We start from the raw sequence: 23,024 nt of genomic DNA, 5'->3' as shown, positions 1-23,024 counted from the left end.
TTGAAAACAGTTTAAAAACTGTATATGGGGCGTGTCCTGGGCCTCAACAGTTGTCACTACTGTTTTAAACCATTTTAAAGCAGTAGTGTAGATCTTGCCTAAGAAGCTCTTGTCAGTGGGCCCTCCTGGATGCTCTGAGCACAATGTTTCCTTACAAGTAAATTCCATTGTGTCCAATGGGGCTTACTCCCTGGTAACTATGCACAGGATTATCTTTAATCCTTTTTATTTTGTCCCTCCAAGGAATTCAGGGCATTATGCATTCCCTTAACCAGCATGGTTTAGCGTGTTGTCTGAACCAGGCCACAGCCGTTTATGATGGGTTAGGCTGAGAACCAGTGAGTGGCCCAGCATCACTCAGTGAGCTTCCTGGAAGAGGGAGGATTGGAACCTAGGTCTCTCTAGTCTTCTCCGACACCAGAACCACTACACCACACAGCCTCTCCTGGGCAGCAACGGAAAGAAGATTACAACGCCCTCTGCACTAATATAAAGTACATCGAGGCGTAAATGCTCCTTGCAGCGTTTGACTGGAGTGGCTGCCCGCAAGGCAAAAAAGACCTCTGTCTCCCTGGTCTCTGCTGAACAATCCCGGAATCCTTCGGGCGTACAAGAGCTCTTCTTTGCAGCTGGATGGAATCTTTGCTCCCCCCCCGCCCACTCTCACCAAACTTTCAGCCAATGGCAGCGGAGCCTTCGCCGAGCTGCGGCAAAGCCCCTGCCCAGCCGCGACTCTAGGAAGTCTGGCGAGCAGAAAGCTCCACCCTTTCTTTCTAGCAAAAGGGGAGGGGGGTATCTAGCAACCAGCGCTCCTCTCCTTGTCCCTTCCCCCTCCCTTATACCCCCGCGTCGTCCCTTTGGCAATGCAAAATGCCTCTTGAGTCGCCCCCAGGGTAACCGCAGCCAGAAGAGGCTCACCCTCCCTCCCCCGTCCCGTGAGGGCAGAATGCTGGGCATGTACGTGCCGGACAGGTTTGCCCTGAAGTCATCTCACATTCAAGACGGGATGGGGCTCTTTACGGCCCGGAGAGTGAAAAAGGTGGGTGATCCTTGCGGTTGGCCCGTTAAGGTGAGCGGGCAATGAAGGGAGGCCAGAGGCTAGCGAGGGCAACGGGAACACCAGCTAGGCTAGCTGGGACTTCTTCTGCAAACTTTGGCTTGAACCTCCTGTTTCAACCTCCTCCCCCCACCCCCCGTTTCGTTTCAGCTTCTCATATACGGGATTCTCCCAGGAGAGCCTGCCACGTATTACAGGAGGGCTCTCTCGCTCGCTCTCTGGAGCAAGGAGTAATCCCAACGCCCACCCACCCCATCTCTCTCTCTCTCTCTCTCTCATTCTACTTCCGTCTGCTTCATCATGAGCTGTGGCGAGTCGAGAAAAGTTTTTAAAGGCACTCTCGAAGTTAATCAGAAGTCTTAACAAGTCTGTCCTTTGTCTTTCTTTCTTTCTTTTTTTAAAAGGAACTTTTTGGTATACCAGAATACAAATAAATTAGAAGGGCGGGGCGGGGGAGTGAAGAACAGCAACATAAAAGAACTGAAAGCTGAAAACCGATTCCCAGGCAGAAGAGATTTGTTTAAAGCAGGAGTTGAGTTTGCATCATGCAAATCCATGACAGGCATCAGTTTCAAAGTATTTCGGCTATTAGTGTCCCTAGCAAGAAGAAAGATCACACACACACATCTATCTATCTCTATATTACAAGCCTCTGGTTTTAAATTTTGGGGAAAATTCCACTGCTTTAGAAAACATGTACTGTTGAGAGTAGTGGTTGTGAGGCTTTCTGCTTTCCTTTTGTTTAGCCCAAACATACCCAAATTATAGCAAACTCCCCTATGTTTCTAGTTGCTCCACTGGTTCCTGGTTCCCCTTGACACACCTGCATACCTGCAGGATATAATGCAGCATGGGGGGAGCATCTCATGTATCTCCCCCCCCCCGCACACCCACCCATCCACCTGGACAGTAACAAGTAATTTGGGTTGAGTCGCTCTGACAGTGTACCAATACCATGGTTGGGAGCCACATGTGGAGGCCTATAAGAGCCAGCATATATCATAGAATCATAGAATAGCAGAGTTGGAAGGGGCCTACAATGTAGTCCAACCCCCTGCTCAATGCAGGAATCCACCCTAAAGCATCCCTGACAGATGGTTGTCCAGCTGCCTCTTGAATGCCTCTAGTGTGGGAGAGCCCACAACCTCCCTAGGTAACTGATTCCACCGTCGCACTGCTCTAACAGTCAGGAAGTTTTTCCTGATGTCCAGCCGGAATCTGGCTTCCTTTAACTTGAGCCCGTTATTCCGTGTCCTGCACTCTGGGAGGATCGAGAAGAGATCCTGGCCCTCCTCTGTGTGACAACCTTTTAAGTATTTGAAGAGTGCTATCATGTCTCCCCTCAATCTTCTCTTCTCCAGGCTAAACATGCCCAGTTCTTTCAGTCTCTCTTCATAGGGCTTTGTTTCTAGACCCCTGATCATCCTGGTTGCCCTCCTCTGAACACGCTCCAGCTTGTCTGCATCCTTCTTGAATTGTGGAGCCCAGAACTGGACACAATACTCTAGATGAGGCCTAACCAGGGCTGAATAGAGAGGAACCAGTACTTCACGTGATTTGGAAGCTATACTTCTATTAATGCAGCCCAAAATAGCATTTGCCTTTCTTGCAGCCATATCGCACTGTTGGTTCATATTCAGCTTGCGATCTACAACATTTCCAAAATTCTTCTCGTTTGTAGTATTGCTGAGCCAAGTGTCCCCCATCTTGTAACTGCATTTGGTTTCTATTCCCTAAATGTAGAACTTGGCATTTATCCCTATTAAATTTCATTCTGTTGTTTTCAGCCCAGCACTCCAGCCTATCAAGATCACTTTGAAGTTTGTTTCTGTCTTCTACGGTATTAGCTATCCCACCCAATTTTGTGTCATCTGCAAATTTGATCAGCGTTCCCTGCACCTCCTCGTCCAAATCATTAATAAAAATGTTGAAGAGCACTGGGCCCAGGACTGAGCCCTGTGGCACCCCACTCGTTGCCTCTCCCCAGTTTGAGAAGGTTCCATTGAAAAGTACCCTTTGAGTCCGATTCTGTAGCCAACTGTGAATCCACCTAATAGTTGTTCCATCTAGCCCACTTTTAGCTAGTTTGTTAATCAGAATGTCATGTGGTACTTTGTCAAAAGCTTTGCTGAAGTCAAGATATATGACGTCCAGAGCATTCCCACAGTCCACAAGGGAGGTTATCCTATCAAAAAATGAGATCAAATTAGTCTGACAGGATTTGTTCCTGACAAATCCATGTTGGCTTCTAGTAATCACTGCATTGATTTCAAGGTGTTTACAGATTGACTTCTTTATAAACTGCTCCAGAACTTTCCCAGGGATGGATGTCAGACTGACTGGTCTGTAGTTCCCAGGTTCCTCCTTTTTGCCCTTTTTGAAGATAGGGACATTAGCCCTCCTCCAGTCGTCCGGCACCTCACCCATCATCCATGATTTTGCAAAGATAATAGACAAAGGTTCTGAGAGTTCTTCTGCTAGCTCCTTCATTACTCTAGGATGCAGTTCATCGGGCCCTGGAGATTTAAACTCATTCAAGGAAATTAGGTGTTCTTTGACCATTTGTTTATCAATCTCAAACTGCAATCCTGCCCCCTCAATTTCTCCTTCACTTTTTCCAGGGGGGTCATAGACCCGCTTTTGGGAGAAGACCAAGGCAAAGTAGGAATTGAGCACTTCAGCCTTTTCTTTGTCATCTGTTATCAATTTGCCATCCTCATTAAGCAGTTGAATGACCATTTCTTTTCTCTGTCTTTTACTACTTGTGTATCTGAAGAAAGCCTTTTTATTGCTTTTAGCATCCCTCACTAATCTCAGCTCATTCACAGCTTTAGCCTTCCTGACGCCATTTCGGCACTTCTGAGCCACATGTCTGTACTCTTCTTTTGTAGCCTGGCCTTCCTTCCACTTCCTATATGTATCCTTTTTTGTTTTCAGGTCATCTCTAAGCTTTTTGTGGCGCCACATTGGTTTCCTCAGTTGTCTTCTATCTTTTCTCCTGGTTGGAATTGTTTGTAACTGGGTCTTTAAAATTTCCTTTTTTAAATACTCCCACCCACCCTGCACTCCTTTTCTCATTAGGCTCACTTGCCACGGGACCTTACTTATTATAGTTCTGAGTTTATTAAAATCAGCTTTCCTAAAATCCAGAGTACGTGTATGGCTACGCTCGACTTTTGTCTCCTTCATAATCATGAATTCAAGTATGACGTGGTCACTTTCCCCTATAGTTCCCGTAACTGCCACTTTATCCACTAAGTCATCTCTATTGGTCAATAACTAGTCAAGGATTGCCGATCCTCTAGTTCCTTCCTCCACTTTCTGTAGGAGGAAGGAACTAGAGTTCCTTCCTCCTACAGAACAGTCTGGGCTGTTCATTTTTACCACTAAGTATGAAAAAACCTGCTGTTTTTAAAGAGTCAGTTTAAAACTAAACATGTTGACAGAGTTCTATGAATGCATTTAGGTTTCTTTAAAAAAATTATTCAAATAGGAGAACCCCTTTCCCCTTGTGCAGTTTTTCTAGAGATGCTCCCCCCCCATTCCCAATTTTTTGGCTAGAAAAATATATAGGGGCACAGCATATGATTATTATGATTATTATTATTATTATTTATTGCATTTTTATACCGCCCAATAGCCGAAGCTCCCTGGGCGGTTCACAAAAAGTAAAACCATTCAAAGTATAAAACAAACAATATAAAACATGATATAAAATACACATTAAAAACTGATTAAAAACATACCATACATGATTAAAACATCTTTAAAACATCCTAAAAACATTCTAACATTTGTGCTTTTTCATTTTTATCAGCAGGGCCTACAGCAGCTTTGGGGGCAGGGAACTGATTTCTAATGGGAACTGGTGCAGAGGAAAAGGTAGAACCCCCCCTTTCTCCCTGCAGGTTGGGTCTTATGTGGATGCTCCCGAACCCCCACCCCCACGGCTGCTGTTTAAAAAACATTTGTGTATCTCTTTTGTGTTGAAATGTATAGTTTGACCTATCATGAAGCTAAAGTTCGCAATAAGCTTTCTGGAACAGAAGGAAAAGTGCCAACATTGTTTTCTTAACATCATTCAGGGTGAAAAATTTGGACCGTTTGCAGGAGAGAAGAGAATGCCTCAAGAGCTAGATGAAAACACCGACTGCAGGCTGATGTGGGAGGTGAGAATTACAAGACTAGATAATGTCTAGTTGCACTTGCATTCAAATGTCATCACACAACACATAGTTAAACTGTGGAATTCACTGCCACAAGATGTAGTGATGGCTACCAATTTGGATGGCTTTAAGAGGGTGTTGGATAAATTCCTGGAGGAGAAGGCTATCAATGGCTACTAGGCTTATGGGCTACCTCCGGTATATGAGGCAGTAAGCTTGTTTGCACCAGTTGCTGGGGAACATGGGTGGGAAGGTGCTGTTGCACCACATCCTGCTTTGTTGGTCCCTGGTTGATAGCTGGTTGTCTACTGTGTGAACAGAGTGCTGGACTAGATGGACCCTCGGTCTGATCCAGCACGGCACTTCTTACATTCACTGCTGCCAGTCACTAGTGATGTGAGGTGAGAGCAGGGAAATACAGAGTTGTGATGATATTCTGTAATACATTGGCCTGGTTCGGATGACATATTAGGCAATGGAGGTGGTAAGAGGCAACTGACCGTTCATTATTTTCCCGGAACTCCCTGCACAACATGTTGCTCCTCCCCCTGTCGCACGGCTGAAAGTCCCAGCGTCCTTCTGGGCTGTTGGTGTTCCTCCCTCCCTTTGTCCTCCCAGCCCTATCCCATTGTGCATTGAAGTTCTGCTGGCTATACGTGAGCGACAGGGTGCTTTTGGCTGCTCCTGCTGGAGAACTCTATGACCTTCTGGAATAGTGCCCATCGATGGGGGAGATTACACAATGGAGCCCGCCACACAACATTTTAATCAATGGGTCTCCAAATAAGCAACAGAGCAGCTCATTCCCCCTATTGTTTAAATTGACAAAATAACGTACTGTGAGTTGTGTGTCCATTGTGTGTCTCCCCCCCATGACACAATAATCAACACAATGGATGGCTGCCTCCCCACCCCACCCCGTTGATTATCGTGTCGTCCGAACCAGGCCATTGTGTTCAACTAGATGTTATGATGAAGAGGATAGGAAGCAAGGGTGGTACTAGGTACCAGAGGAACAATCCTATGTTACCTAGACAGCATCTGGGGGATATAAGATGGTTCGGTTTCCTGCATTGGAACTTGAAGACAGAGCTCTGATCTTGGAGGCAGGAAACTACCCTCCCCCTCCTCTCTGCAGCCGGCACAGAGAGAACCATCCCGGCTACGAGGGGGAGGGCATGGAGAGATAGCATCTCCACAGAGAGATGGGGAGAAAGGGGAAGAGGAGGAGACTGGGGCAGCAGTCATACGATCTATGGCTGCTCCAGTAGAATGAAAGGTGGCAGTCTCCCCTCTAGTTGTTAAGGCTGGTGCCATCATGCTACACTCCCTGTTAAGAGAGTGAGTCCTAAGGTTTTCTCATATCTGCAAGGCTACTGAGATCAGAGGGGAAAAGCAGACTTGTATTAATTCAGATAATGGCATTTGGGCCAGATCTAAAAATCCAGGGCACAGCTCAGAAGATCTGGGGGCCATGCATGGTGGACTTTTCATAACACCGCCTCTCATAACATCTATGTCTCTCATAACATCTACCACGAGAAAGATGCTAGTTGTTCCACTAGGCATGTAATAGCTATTGAAAAGAAAAGATGAAAGACCCAGGGAATTATTTATCTCTTATTATTACATTAATACTTAACAGAGGTTTGAGCAAACAGTAAAGCAAATAATTTGTAAGCACGTAGGCCTTGTACAGATTTAATCATCCATGGGCTCCTTCCTCTGTCACACAAATCTGTGTTCTTCTTTCCACAATTTTAGCCATAGTTTTATCATTATGTCTACATCATCAATAAACATGGTAAATACTAACATCCACCCCAACCTCGGGCTGACCTCACAGGTGTGCATTAAGTTTCCATTTATTAGTCAGTCCATTACTGATTTCAGACAATGGTTCAATATGTCACTTCTCATTTATTTATTTAATTAAATTTATATCTTGTCTTTTCACCAAAAATAGTGCTCAAGGCGGCTAACAACAATCAGATAGAGATTAAAACAAATAAAAAGTATATTCTTAAGCATAACATAAAATATGACAGACAGTTTGCCCCTGTTCTCTTGTGAGACCAAATATCAGTTGACCAAACCTGTTTGGTTAAATAAATGCCTGCATTGATGTAATTTTGGCTGGTTCAGGTTCATAGTTTGGGGTACTCTTGGTGAACTCAAGTGGCAAGGAGCACCTTTTATCAGCTTAGGCTGATATACCAACTACACCCTTATCTGGACAGAGATAGCATAGCTACAATTATCCATGCTCTGATAACCTCTCATTTGGATTACTGCAATGCATTATATGTGGGTTGCCTTTGAAAACAGTCTGGAAACTTCAGCTGGTACAAAACAGGGCAGCATGTCTGGACTGCCTAATGAGACCACATCACACCAGTCCTTTTCCAGCTTCACTGGCTGCCAATCCAGGACCAGGCCTGATTCAAAGTGCTGGTATTAATGGCTAAACGGCTTGGGACCAGGTTATCTGAAGGAATGCCTCCTCCCATATGTACTTGCCTGGACCCTAAGATTATCTTCAGGGGTCCTTCTCCGTGAGCCCCTGCCAAAGGAAGTGAGGCAGGTCACTACCAGGAGGAGGGCCTTCTCTGCTGTGGCACCCCGGCTGTGGAATGAGCTCCCTAGAGAGGTTTGCCTGGCACCTACATTATACACTTTTTGATGAGGTGATGACTTTTTTATTTTCCCAGTATTTTAACAGTTTGTCATCCTAGTTTTTTTAAAAAAACTTTGCTGTTTTAAATCTGTATTTTAGTCTGTATAAATCTCTGCATTGCTGCTTGGTTTTATCCTGGTTGTATTTTTATATTGTACTTTTATATTGTGTTTTTATACTGTTGCTTGTTTTATACTTTGAATTGTACTTCATGGTTTTAATTTTTGTGAACCACCCAGAAAGCTTTGGCTATTGGGCAGTATAGAAATGCAATAAATACATAAATACGATAACCAACGATGGTTTAAATAGTTGTTTATTTAAATAGTTGATTATTTAAACCACCATGGCTTATTGTGTTGTGTGGTGGAGGGAGTTTTTTAACCAACTGTTGGCTATTTGGCTGAAATAACCAACACAAATAACCAACGCTTTGCAGAGTTGGCTATTTGAACTGTTGTTGGTTATTGTGTTGTGTGGAGTGCATCTTTAGTTATTTCCTCAGCCACTATTGGTTATTTCGTCAGCCACAGAGTTGCCAGGCAAGAGAGGTCAAAGCCGCAGGATAGATTTTTGGCAGCAATGGCTGAAGGGATACTAGCGGGAGGACTGAAGGGTGGAGAGGGGGTGGGCATTAGTGAGTCAACTCAGTGTGGACTCATCAGCAACTCGACGCTGACCCTAATCCATACCACAGTTGATTATTATAATGTTAAACAACTGTCGAGTTGATTATTACCCCACAGTTGACTATCGTGTTGTCTGAATACAGCCATATAGTTTTAAGATGCTCTAGAAGTATCACAATTTTTTGAATGCTGTAACTTGTTTAATATCAGTTTGAAGATGTCACAGTATGTCTACCAATGACACTTATACAGAAGACCATAAAATCAGGTTTTATAAGGCTTTTTGTCAGTATCCCTTATTTCCCCCTTCTGACCTATTTTTGAAATCTTGCATAGATTCCTGCATACTGCATTTATGACTTCCTGAATGTTTGAACCCAAGCGGTTTACGTTTAGAGACGGTGATCTGAATACAAGTGTTGTAGTGCATTATAAATCATGCTGCAAAGTGGCCTTGAGATTGGTGCCAGGAATAAATAAAGTAAAAAGCAGCTGTCCAGGTTTATATAGATACTCATTCCATAAGCTATGAAGGCAACTTATAACTGTTGCCAAGTTACTGACCATTTTGCTGGAAAGCATATAATTGTGTATTATTACTATTTTATGAGTACATTGCTATGTCCCTAAACAGAGTTAAAATCATTCCAATTTATGGGGAAGCATCGTTCTTCATTGGTTAGGTAGATGCAGAATTACAAATTAAAAGTACTAGTTTTATCAGATCACTGTGTGCTCTTGGTAAGGATGATATAGCTGAGTAGAAATTAGATGACCAGAGCTGAACCTGAGCAAAATACAACATTCGAACATGTGATACTCATGTTTTGTCAGCTGCACTGGATTCCAGTCCTTTCCTGAGCCCAATTCAAAGTGTTGGTGTTGGGACCAGAGTATCTAAAGGCACATCTCCTCCTGTATGTACCTACTTTGACCCTTAGGCCCTCTTCCAAGTGCCCTGCCAAAGGAAGCTAGGTAGGTGTCTAAAAGGGAGAGGGCCTTCTCAGTGGTGGTGCCCTGCTTATGGAATACCCTCCCCAAAACAATCTACTTGGCATCTATGTTATTGTTTTGGTACCATACAAAGAGCTTTGTTTTCTCCCAGGCATTTTAGAGGCAGAGTTCTAGGTTATTATGGCTGTTTTATCGATTCCTGTGCTGTTTATTGTTTTGCATTATGTTTTATTATTTTAAATATGCATATTGTATTTTGAATTTTTAACTTTTTTTTTGGCATTTTGGGTTTTTAACTGTTTGTAATCTGCCCAGAGATAATTAGTTCTTGGGCAGATTAGATATGTAATAAATAAACAAACTAGTTTTGAAAAGAAGTAATATAGGTCCACAAGCAGCTTTATCCCACTCTCTAGGCTGGTTAATACACTTATCTGAATGACAATTCAACATACTTTTGAGGACACATTTTTGCCTCGTATCATATTAGTGGGATAATATGCAATGTGAGTGCTGTGCTTATAGATCTGATTTGTGTAGTCCTCCTCCAAAAAAGGGTAAAAGGCTGAGTAAATTGGGAGTATGGGCAGGACTGAGCAACCAGTGACCCTCCAGGTATGGTCCAGCTGCCATCACCATTCAACATTTGTTGTGCTGGTTGGAGTTCAAGAACAGCTGGAGATGCAGGTTGTCCCATCCCTGGTCAACAGAACTATATGTAGACCTGTATCTGTGTAGTTCTCTTGCTACAAGTTAATTCTTCCATGCACTGTGCAAGAGGGTGTGCCCATGTTCCTTCACCACAGATACTCGGCTGATACTCTACATGGTGAGTATATAAACAGGCCCTTAGACTTTGCAGCAGAGAGATTCCTAGCGCTTGGACCAATTCTCTCCCTCCCTGTTCTGTGTCGTACCTCTGCATCTTTACAAGCACATCTTTACAATCCTCCCTTGAAGAGTCCTTCCAAATCCCACAAAACAAATGTCTCTTCTCTTTTCGGGATGCCAGTCCTTAACCCTTTTCAGTATCCAAATCACCTTCACCACATTCATATTTTTGTATGCATGGCTAACACTCTGGCATCACTGAACAATTTGAATGGTAAACAAAAAAATACTGTTCAAAGAGAAATACAACATGAGAGAGAAGGCTAGGCGAGAACTTTTCTCCCTGACATTCTGCTTTAAAGCACTTTGAAAACATTTTGAAAACTATATGGGGTGTGTCAAACCTGACCCTAATGACAATATGGAGTGTTGTCAAAACTGTTAAAAAGTGCTTTAAAGCAGTAGTGTAGATCCTGCCTCTGTCTTGATGAGTAGAGAGTTTTCGTCATAGTGGAGCATTGAATCATGCTAGTCTTCCATTCGTACCCTGAAGTCTCAGGAAGACTGTACCACATGGCTTTTACAATTGTGTAGATCAGACTTGAGTTCAGTCTTATCGCTAAGACCAAATGTTGGTCAATCCTTGCAAAGGTTTGCTTTAGCTATGACCCTAAGGGTACTTGGACTTGCAAAGTCATATTGATTTCATTTGGGATCGCAACCCATATCCTATGGATATGTGGTCCATGTGACACCACTTGGAGAACATGGCAACAGGGACCTGTTGCACTCATGTCCTGCTTGTGGGTTTTTTGTAAACAACTGCTTGGCCACTGTGTGAACAGAATGCTGGACTAGATGGACCCTTGATCTGATCCAACATGGCTCTTCTTATATTCTTACAACAAAGCTGTTGCTTGATCTTTAGTGAGACTAACATTCATGGAGGGCTTCTTTAGGATACCGTGCTGGGTGGATTGATGTTTTCCTTTTGACTTTGTGAAAACGGGTCTTAAATCAAATAATTTGCGTTCATAGAATGACAGTATTTGTGGTCAAGATTTATCATTGTTTTGCTTGCAGTGCTTTTGCAATTGTCTCTTTCTGAGGAAATTAAGCATCAATACATCTTTAGTTGACAGGGATTCTTTCTACAACATCCAAAACAGTTCCAGTTTTGAATGCTGTAATGGAACTAAAAATATGATTTGAAGTTTGTAACTCAGAAGTTTCCATTTTTGCAAAATCAATCAAACATGTCCACTTGAGCAAGGTTGTAGTGTGTTCTTCTGCCACACCATAATTTAAAGGAGTTTTTTACTTTAATTGCCATATCTTTTGCTAAACGTTATTTATGATTTTTTAAGCATCCTTTCAACTTTTATGCGAGGGCAGCTGCGCTTAAAATAATCCATGTCCAAGTTCAAACATGATACACTTTTCAAAGTTTGCTTTTAAATTCTGGTCTTCAACCTTACAGTTGTTCCAAAACAGACATTGTGTTTGATCATGTTTACCATCGTGAATTGGTAATTGGCTATTCCTTTCCACTTCCAATTGATGTGTTTCATAACTGATCCAGTTGACCAAACACACACTTTCCTGATCAAACACCACTGTTAATCAAAGCATTCCATATATTCAGCACTCTTCGAAGGTGCATTTTTCTAGAAAACAGAGATCCTCACCTGTATTGCTTGGAGAGGAAGAAGTGATCCTGGTTTCTGACCATGCAATTGCCACTCTGATGTGGCTGGCAAAGACGTTTGGCAACATTCATTTGGCACCTGCATGGAAACCATCAAGGCCAAGGTTTCTGTCCTAGCAGAAGGCTCAGGTTACTTTTTGACCATTTTGGTGTTCTGTGGAGAACAGGCTGTTTAAGGAAATGGACTTGGGTTTCCTCGGAAGAGAATTCTACCCTTCAGGTAAAGTGAAAGATCCAGGCAAACTACCCCAATCTGTGATCCTGTTAGCTCTTGAAGGTCATATTCCTTGAAAATAATGACAGCATATATAAGTGGTATTAATAATGACTGCAACACAGTTGTTATTCTTACATTTCTGTTATACTTCTGCTACAATGGTTTGCATGAATTTGGCCAGGAATCATTCAAGAGCTCCTGCGTGGATCTGTTGAACTAGCACAAACCTAGCTGCAGGATTTTGAGAGTTTCAAGCAGTGGTTCTCAGCCTTCAGACTCTATAACGGCCAACTCTGCTGTTCCATGAAATACTATGGAACATAGTAATAGATTTGCACGCTTGAGCAAATATAATCCACACAAATTTTCTTCCATGTGCCAGTTTTTACGGCAAGTAAAGCAAACTTCCCTGGTTGGAATAGTTTCTAAATCATCCCAAAGACTACTCAGTACTGATTACTCAGTAATCAGACATTTCCAGGAGAAACATTTAGCCCATCATCTTCATATAGACTGAAGTGTAAACTTTGATCCTTAAATCATGCCCTTGCAGCGAACTCTGTAGAAGTGAATGGGTTTCTTTCTAGCTTTAAGGCTAACATTTAGCTGCTACGAACAACCAGTATGAGGCCTCATGTGTTCTGCTTCAAAATTAAATTAGAGCCTAGTCACGGAATATCCCCCTCCACTTTGTTGTTTATATGGGAATGTAGTTTCTTGCAGTTAATAACAACCCACGAAACGGTCTCCAAAATTGCAGGCAATGTGTTTACTGAGTGCGGCAGAGGAAGCCATCTGTTTATTATCATTGTTGTGCTGACATTTTCCCCTCACTGGCTGCAAAGTATTTGACTTCAGTTCATACCCATCCTTTAAGTTGTATAACATAATACATTCCAGTGGCTAATACATTTGGCCAAACTCAACATGATTTCATTACAAGCTTAAGAGAGACATCTAGTAAGTTACCTGAGCCACCTTGAGACATATGCCGGCAAAAGCCTTTACAATTATTTCCATCCATACCAGTCACTTTTTCTACTCCTTCAAACTGGTGCCTTTTCATGTTGCTGCTGTTGGCTTAAATCCTCCAAGGATGCCATCTGCACAGATGAGTAGGAGTCAGAATTCCTCTAACATGAATTTGAATCTGAATTCCAATTAGGGCAGTCACTTTTGCATCACCAAAACAAGGTTTGATAAAATGTGCATGTAATGCAAATGTAAAAATAATGACTGTCATTTAATTAGAAATAAAATACATCTCACCATAACGGGCAACACTGTGACCAGCCGATCTGCGTCGCTTTTCAGGTGGCTCTCCTTATGCTAACTGTTTATGGGCAGCTTCATGACACCTTCTTAAGTTTCTTTCTATTTAAACCAGGCTTAGATATTACAACCCTTCATATACAGTGGGTGAAGAGCCTCTTTCAGCCAAGGCCCAAAATTCATTTGGAGAAGCTTTCTGGAGCTGCATTCCAGTGCTGGGTGGGCTGAAGGCAAAAGGGATGTGATGGGGCAGGGTGAACCCCCCCAAAGAGCAACATATTTTAACTTAAATGTTCATCCTTCCAAATGATCTATGGATGGAGGAAAGTAGGTGCGGCTAGGGAAAGGGGCCATGGTCATTTGGGGGAAGGGAAGAGAGGGGGGCAGGGGTGAGTTCAGCTGGGGAATCCAGGAGGGCTGGATTTGGCCCTGGGCCTGAAGTTCTGGACCCCTGAAATAGAGGACGCCTTCCAATAGAGGATGGTCTTCGGGCAACCTTTCAGGATGAGGAATGTCCTCTGTAAAGCAGGACACATGGCCAACCAGCATTCCATTCATGTGTACACTGAACTGGAGTCCAGTGGACTCCAGTTCCTGAAATATGTGTCAGCAGATGGAGTTGAATAGAACTGGGAGGCAATTTGTTGTGCATCACAACAAATCCATTGGATGAGGCTTGGTGATATCAAAGGAGAAAGCTTTCCTTGTTGATTTCGTTGCCATGGCTTAGTCCATGAAAGAAGAAGAAGAAGAAGCGGCAGCGGCGGCTATGCTGGCTGGGACTGATGGAATTTCCCTACCTCAGATATAAAAGTTATATTCAGTCATTAGTTCTTTATATCAATGCAGATCATTAGTGATTATCTTTCCCAAGCATCCTTTCATGGGAGATGTGCCTGAATTCCAAGTTTATTTGGTTTGCTATCACCTTGTGAAAGTATTGTTAAATGTTAAGTATGTTTGTTCAAAGCTCCCTGTTAGGCCTTTGGTGTTGGATATCAACCTTATTCAAGTTGGTGCCCTCCAGTAATTTTGGACTACAATGCCTAGCATTCCTGAGCATTGGCCATGGTGACTGGAGCTGATGGAGCTGAAGTCTAAACTTCTGGAGGGCACCAATTTGGGGGAAGGCAGGTGTATAACTTGGCTTAATGGCTATAGCCACTATTGTCCGCTGGATAAAACATGTTGGCTACAGAAAACCTGGCTTCAGATTTCAATGAGTCTATTGGACGTGAGAAAAGAAACTGCCTTGGCCAGATCCTTCATCTTGATCATGGGAATATTAATGATCTGTCCACACCACCACATGCCAGGGTGGAGGGAATGTACAAAACTCCATAACCTAAGAATACTAGGGAAATTGATGAACACAAGAGCTGTAAGTGGTCGGAAATCACAAGGCTGTTTTTTTTCTTTTGAACCAATGTGGAAGATAGAGATTATCAGTGCAATCCTATACGTGTTTACTCAGAAGTAAGTCCCAAAGAGTTCAATGGGGCTTACTGCCAGGTAACTAGGTGTAGGATAACAGCCCCAAACAAAATAGTTAGGCTTCCCAAATTCCATTGAAGTCAATGGCCTTTTAAACAATCCAACTGTGTACAAGATTGCAGTCATACTATTTTCCAAAAGAAGGTTCCAATTTTTATGATTGCATTACTTGTCTGCTTAGTATAATGTGCAGTTTTGTGTACTGCAGCAGTCCCTTCAGGCTTTCAACTCTTTCATGTTGAAAACACAGCATAAACCTGTGCTATTGTGGAAATGTCAGCCTGTTTGAAACACGATCGCTTTAATTTCATCCATATTCATGCCAGAATTAACACCGGCCTTGCTCGTCTGTCCCAAACAAAGTCTCATAAATAAAATGAAACTTTTGGAACAGTTTTTTTTTCTTCACAGCCATATACAAATCCGGTTATCTTCAAAAATAAGTTGTATTCATATATCTGTCTCTTTAGGGAAGAAATCTCTCTTTGGAGAAAGAGTAATAAATTGGAGAGACTTTTATATTGCTTGCTAAACCTCAAAAGAAGTTTTTGGTTTTTTTAAAGATAAGAACAGTGTCAAGATCCCTTACTCTAATGAGGCTTTTGTTAAGCTTTGTCATATTGAGACTATTTGTATCTGTCAAAAAAGAAATAAGAAGAACCTTCCCATGGGTAATGAAGAGTCAGTGTGGTATAGCGGTTAGAGCAGCCTTCCCCAACGTGGATCCCTCCAATGTTTTGGCTACAATTCTCATCAGACCCAGTCAGCATGGCCAATGGTCAGGGATGAAGGAGGTTATAAGCCAAGATATCTGGAGGAACCCAGTTCCCTTTGTCCCTGTATATTGGCCATGCCAAATGGGGCTGATGGGAGTTGTAGGCCAAAACATCTGGAGGGATCCAGGTTGGGAAAGAATGTGTTAAAAGATTGGACTCAAGACTGGAGAGACACAGAGTCAAATCCCTATGCAGCCATGAAGCTTACAGGTTAATCTCTCAACCTAACCTACCACACAGGGCTGTTGTGAGGACAATATAGGGGCTCCTTGCAGGATATAAATGTAATAAATAAAAGAGCTATTCATTGAATATAAAAACAGCTGTGCTGGATCAAATCAAGACCATTCTTATCCAATGTTCTATCCTCACAGTTGCCACCCAAATGCACATGGGAATACCATAACCCCTCCTCTTTGTGGTCCTCAGCAAATGGCATTCAGAGGCCTGCCGCCCGTGATACTGGAAGTAATATATAGGCATCGTGGCCAGTAGCCATGGCAGTCTTTTACCAGGCTCAGGCAGGTGAATCAATAGGAAAAAGATGAACAACAGTTGCCTCTTAAAAGTCTTGGTTAATAATAATAATAATAATAATAATAATAATAATAAATAATAATGCAACAAGAAAAAGTTACAATTATTCCATTAGTAACATCAGTCACTGGCATCAAATCAATTTTTTTAAAAACAGGAAACCTTCAGAAAATGGGCCTACCAAAATACATCTTCACCAATGCCCTGAAAGCAGTCCTACTTAAAACATAGTCAATAGTCAGGAAATTTCTGAATCAGTAAAAGACAGCGTGACTTGGAAAAGCCTATCATATCAGTCTAGAAAAACCACCACGAGCAAGAAAAGAGATGATGTTGTTGATGATGATGATGATGATAATAATAATAATAATATAATTTCTGAAGGTGCTTTTTAAAAGTGAGGGGAAAGAAACAAAAACCAATTTAAAAACATACACTGGAGCAAGTTCTACACCAGAGTATAAGAAGCCAAACCATGCCCCCTATTCCCACCTAATGAGTGATGATGCAATCTTAACATTGCTGAGTCATCACATGACCTTAAACATGAAATCAAATATAGCCGGGGTGTTAAACAGCCCCTTAAAATTCAAGTTGCCCAGCCCTGTCCTAGTCCAACACTACTGCATCATGCTAGGGACTGCTGCTATCTCTTCTTGAGGATTCTGATCTTAGATTGGACTGCTAACAAGTAAACCAGCATGTTCACGTGAGCAGTTATACCCGGGATTTAGCCAATGGATTGAATCTTGAAAGGGAACCAGTCAAGAAACAAAACCCACCTCATGTTTCTCTTACTTGCTCATTCCTATTGTGGGAGGCCCACCAACACCTTGAAAATCATATACCCAATTACTTGGGAGTAAAGCCCATGTACCAAATGGGATGCACTTCTGAGTAGACATGTATGAGATTGTAGTGTCAGGCTGCAATCCTATGTCCATTTACCTGGGAATAAGCTCCATTGAATAGAGACTCGTGTGGTGCAGAGTGGTAAGCGGCAGTTACTGCAGCCGAAACTCTCCCCACCGCCTAAATTCGATCTCAGCGGAAGCTGGTTCTCAGGTCAGCTCAGCCTTCCAGGCTTCCGAGGTTGGCAAAATGAGTACCCAGCTAGCTGGGGGAAAGGTAGCCACGACTGGGGAAGGCAATGGCAAACCACCCCGCTACAAAGTCTGCCAAGAAAACGTGAGCGAAAGCAGGCGTCCCCCTAGGAGTCAGCAATGCTTGCACGAGAGGGTCCTTTCCTTTCCTTAAGCTCCATTAAACTCAAATGAGACTTACTTTTAAGTACACATGGATAGGATTGCCCTGTTAATGGCTTAATAATTTCTCCCTGTTTCTGTGTAAAATGAATATTCATGCTAAAGACGTATGTTATAGTGTCTCAGAAACAAGGGTCAGATGCAGTCTTTTCCAGTGCAAAGCTGCATAGCTTGTTCTTTTATTTCCCAAGGTCATAGAAGTGCAAGTTAAGTGTGTGTATGTGTGTGTATGTGTGTATGTGTATGTGTATGTATGTATGTATGTATATTAATAGACTATGTCAGTTAATATTATTGAAGCATGACCTTCCCTCTTCAGAGGCCCTAGGAGTGGGTTTTGTAATATGAAAGCATAAAGGTATACATTTTCTTCCAACAGTTGGGAAAAAGCTGCAGCCACACACTGTGAGGAGCAGTACAGATGTGGGTTTTGAAAGGCAAATGAAGAGGGATGGTAGGAGATGAAAGTGCTAATGAGTGCACAGATGTGTTTACCTTTTCCCAACTTATATTTGAATTTGGGCACACTGCCAGTAGCTCTGTTGCAAAGGACTCTAGAAGATCTTTCATTAATTTCACCAGCACATTGCTTTGGATAGCCTAGCACCATTATCTGTAATGCATCCAGCTGTGAGAGTTACTGGTTCTCATTTTTATTGGACTCACCACTGTGCTGAAGAATTCCTTCATTAGTGTAGACCAACATAAAATGGCAGCAGGTAGGCAAACTATCTCTCCCCAACCTGGAACCCTCCATTTGTGTTAAACTATCACTCCCATTGGCCATGCTGCGGGTGATGAGAGTAGTCACAACACAACTAGAGCTGCTAGGTTGGAGAAGGTGACAATCTCATGTGTGGGGACTAGCTTTGTGCTTTAGCCAAAGCTGGAAGTGTGAGAAGCACAAGTAACCTAGCACAAGTTTTCACTCGTCCTTTCTTTGTGTGGATACCAAATACCTTAATCCTGAAGTTTTTCCATCTGAATTGGTGAAGAATCAGTGCAGTCAATTTCCCTTTGAGGTCAATGGGAAGTGGGTATAAGATTGCAGGTATAAGAAGTAGTATAAGGATGCTGGTCCCCTTGTGCGGTTAGATCTGCTGACTGCATGCATATAACTCTTGAAAAAAGACCAGGCATTCCTCAACCACTTATACTAGTTTTGTGCTGAGCCGTATGAAACGGACTTCCACATGTGGAAGAGGTTGTTTGTGTGGACAGCACTTAGTTGGGTCCGGTTGGCGAAGGGAAGAGAACAAATTAGACACACAGGCATAGCTGGAATAATAAATTGGCTGCAACGTTATTGATTCACTTGAATAGGCTTGGTGACGGCATAGAGCATGGATCCTGTAATTAGCCTGCCTGCCTGCTGACCAAATCCCTTTCCTGGCCCACATGCTAGGGGCACTATAGTGGATGGCAGGGCCAGGGGTACAGCATGGCATGGACTGTTAATGTGAACCCCTTTTCACCACCCCTGACGTGGCCAGCTTGCATCCCCCATGCTGGACTGGTCTTGGCGCCACAACCCCGAGATACCTTATGGGAATCCTCACCATGGGGGAGCAGGGAGTCTAGTTCTGTTCCCCCTCACCAATGGATCCAGACCAACGCCTATCACACCTATTGAAGTTGTAACAAATGTTATAAAAAGAAGCATCCACAAAGAATTTCCTGATAGTCCAGGTCAACTCATTTACAATGGAATTAATCTTGTAATGGAATTAATCTTGTAATTTTATATTGTATTTTGTATTTGGGTTTTTAGATTGTTGGATGTTTTATTATGTTGGATTGTTGGATGTTTTATTAAATTTTACTGTTCTATCTCTGTATTTTAATCTTATATCAATTTTATTGCGTGGTTTTATCCTGGTTGTGCTTTTTATACTGTATTTTGTAATTGTGCTTTTATCATGTTGGTTGTCTTATTATGGTTTTAACTTTTGTGAACTGCCCAGAGAGCTTCGGCTATTGGGCGGTAAATAAATAAATAAATAAATGGGGAAGGCAAAAACAATGCACAATCTTTGCCAATTGGTGTGCAGGTAAAATTCTTTCCCAGCCTCATTAACTGGAACTACTACTGCCACTGCAAGACAGCTTACTACCAGGAGTGGGTGAGTGGGGAAAGTATGGGGCAGAACAAAGCTGAAGGCAGAAAGTATGGTGGGGAAAGTATGGAGGCAGAACAAAGGAGAAATCTCACTCTGCTGGGTCCGCCTCTTTGGCTCCACCCCATCAAATACTGATTGGTTCAACAGTCCCTTACTGGGAAGAAGATGATGATGCTATAGCAGCTGTGCAACCGCTCTTCACCAGCCTTTCTCCCTTCGCAGCCAGCCTTCGCATCTCCATAAGTCACTGTTCCCTGTTAAGAGGGGAATTCAGCTTGGATGCAAGGTGGTTTTCCTGGGGAAGGTTCTTGCACAGGATTCTTTTGTGAGGAAACAGCCATTCAAAACACAGTCATTTGGTTTTGGCTGTAATACCCAAGAACAAAACATATAAAACAAATTTCCTTCAAGAAATGACGAAATACAGAAAGTTTTGTTGTTGGTTTTTTAAAAATGATGAAAACAATGCAATCCTGCTGCTGCTGCTTAAATAATGTGACAGTGTAGAAGCAGGAAGAGTAAAGCAGCTGCTTGGTTTACAAAAAACTACGTTATTTACACAATGATTTTATCTTGACTGTGCAGAAGTTATTTGAAATTAGAAAGCAAGGAGCCAAATTGAAATAAGATAATAAGTTCATAGTGGAATAAGAAAAGAACTAAGGAAGGCTAGAACTATAAATATGAGACAAACCAAAATCTCATGAATGGAAAATAATAATAATAATAATAATGTGTTGGGTAGATATAGCATGAGGGCTGTGCTGGAGCCATTCCAACTTGAACAGTGTAAAAAAATGTATAAAATGGATGAGATGCAGATGCGAAATGGGAATTTGAAGAGGGTTACTGATGGAGAGGGACCAGTTGGTGATGGAGTACATGGGGCAAGGAAGTAAAATGTGAGAAGTCCCTGACAAAGAGACAGATTTGCTTTTCCTGCCAAGCAGGATAGGATAAGATAGAGAATCCGAGAAGTCTGCCTTTTTACAATGTTTTTTTTAAAAAAACCTTTCTCTGTTCTGCAAAGTTTTAGTTTTATTCACTTGTTTTTGCCATTTCAGGTGCGTGGGAATAAAGGTGAGGTGCTTTATGTCCTGGATGCCAGCAATCCAAGGCATTCTAACTGGCTACGTTTTGTACACGAAGCACCATCTCAGGAGCAGAAGAACTTGGCTGCTATCCAGGTAAATTGGTTGAATTCTTCTTATCCTTACAGGTCAATTTTATACACGTCTGCTGAGAAGTTAGTCCCACTGACTTGGTTTACATGTCATGGTGGCAATTCCTGGTTGTTTAACCTAGGAATTGCAGGATGACTGGCATTTATTTCACCCTCTAGCAACTCAGATCTTCAGCTGTGCACGTCACAAAACAACCCAGGAATGAGGCTGGATTGTTAATTAAAAATGAAAATGATGGGTGAGAAGGCTTTCATAGTGCATGCTGTGTTAGGCAGACTTAATTTGATTAGTCTCCCTTTAGATGCAAAGTAGATTTCAGGTTGCACCAATAGGACAAAGAAATAATCATGTTTGATCCCTGGTTTTTGTTTTTTTATAAAAAGTATAACATCTTTGGGGGCATGCTACCAAAGACAGATGAAAGCTAAAGGGTACAATCAAGTCCATGTCAAATTTTCAATGAGTTTAAGTCGTGAATTTTCCTTCATTTCAAATAAAATACAAAGCTATTTGGGAAGGATTGCCTTATGGTAAAGTGACACACATGATGAACTAAATAAATAGAAGCCTGTGGTGTAGATCCCTATTTGTGCACGCACTTTTAGAGACCATCCAGGCACCTGTGAGTCACTTTTCCTGTTAATAGCTGACTCTAGTTGTTACTTTTTGATGTGCTTTTGTTACTGTCAGTGCTGTTACTCACATCAGGGCCATGTCTACATCGGCCAGATATCCCGGGGTCACTCCTAGGTCATCCCTGTGCATCCATATGATACACAGGGTATCCTGGGGGCAACCCAGATCGACCAGGGGCTTTCCCCAGGATATCTGGGACCGTGGAGTTCCCCGATATTTCCGCATTCCCAGGACCATCCTGAGGACTGTGGGTGGTGGGGCTGCGTTCCTGGGTCATCACTTCTTCCCCGCAAGTAATAGGGCCAGGCATGCATGGAGTTTCGTGGGAAGGCTCCATGCTCATGGAAGTGGGCGACAGAAATTTTGCCATCCCTGGGATGGTGGGGAGAGGGTTGGGCACATTTTTTTTACCTTTTCCCACATGACCAGCTCCTCTTAAACATAAATAAATGGCGGCCGCGACGTCCATCTTCCCTTCCAGGATATTGTGCGGCTGTCTAGATGCTGGGGGAGGATTGTGGAAGCAGGTAAGTCCACGATCCTCCCCCCTCCCTCCTGCTACACCCTTAGGTGTAGACATGCCCCAGGTCTTTGGAATAAATAAATCAAATGTTCTTTTGCACACATGGGCTGGTAATGCAGTACTGGAGATAAGTGAGGTTTTATTCCATATTGTTTTGTAATGTGAGTGTATCCATCAAAGGTAATTTATATATGGCATATCCAGACAAAGCTATGGGGAGACCAAAGTTCAAGTCTCATTTAGCCATGAAGCTCATTTACTGGGTGACCTTGATGTAGTCTCTCTCTCTCTCTCTCTCTCTCTCTCTCTCTCTCTCTCTCTCTCTCTCTCAGCCTAACCTACTTCACAAGATTGTTATGAGGATAAAAGGGGGAAAAGGAACCATGTACACCTCCCTGAGTTCCTCAGAAGAAATGTAGGATATAGATGTAATCAAATAAAATATCTTTTTTTAAAAAAAAGCTTTGAATTCTGTGGGATTGATTTCAGTACACATTCCACTGTCCTGTTGAAATTAATGGGGATTAATAGTGCTAAACTTTGACTTCATGAATACAGGATGGAATCTAGATGACTAATTTAAGGTAAAGAGCAAGAATAATTTTTAATTGCCCCCAAACTATGCCTTGTTGGTATGTGAAATTCAAAATCATACCTAAACATATGCCTAGATAAAAGCAGATTCGCCTCTTTATGCTGCATTCCTATATTTGTCTACTCAGAAGTAAGTCTCATTGTTTTCAATGGAGCTTACTCCCAGTGTATAGGATAGGATAGCCTAAATGTCCCACACTTGTGTTATGGAAATTCTAAAGACTATTTATAAATTGTTTAGAACTTCAAAGGGCAAAAGTAAACAAGTTTTTTTTGCCTCTATGTAAATGTGTACAGCCCCATTTCAGATCAGAAACATGGTTATCCAGGAGATTTTTTTGTTTTTGTTTTTTTAAAGCTCCCCCCCCCCCCCGGTGGTTGTTT

General features: G+C 42.3%; 1 protein-coding gene across 2 annotated transcripts in view; it reads left to right on the top strand.

Annotated features, from left to right (window-relative positions):
* Nucleotides 1–933: 933 nt before the first annotated feature.
* Nucleotides 934–23,024, top strand: part of PRDM5 (PR/SET domain 5) — a 104,950-nt gene continuing 82,859 nt past the window's right edge. For both annotated transcript variants that reach the window (XM_063135258.1, XM_063135257.1), the window contains exons 1-3: nucleotides 934–1,039; nucleotides 5,143–5,226; nucleotides 20,768–20,890. In XM_063135258.1, the coding sequence (XP_062991328.1) occupies nucleotides 947–1,039; nucleotides 5,143–5,226; nucleotides 20,768–20,890 (300 nt within the window). In that variant the 5' untranslated portion in view covers nucleotides 934–946. The remainder of the gene's footprint in view (nucleotides 1,040–5,142; nucleotides 5,227–20,767; nucleotides 20,891–23,024) is intronic.

Source organism: Elgaria multicarinata, chromosome 10, assembly GCF_023053635.1.
Source record: "Elgaria multicarinata webbii isolate HBS135686 ecotype San Diego chromosome 10, rElgMul1.1.pri, whole genome shotgun sequence".
NCBI classification, from domain to species: domain Eukaryota; kingdom Metazoa; phylum Chordata; class Lepidosauria; order Squamata; family Anguidae; genus Elgaria; species Elgaria multicarinata.
The sequence above is the reverse complement of the archived record's forward strand: the minus strand, read 5'-3'. Positions and strand labels throughout refer to the sequence as shown.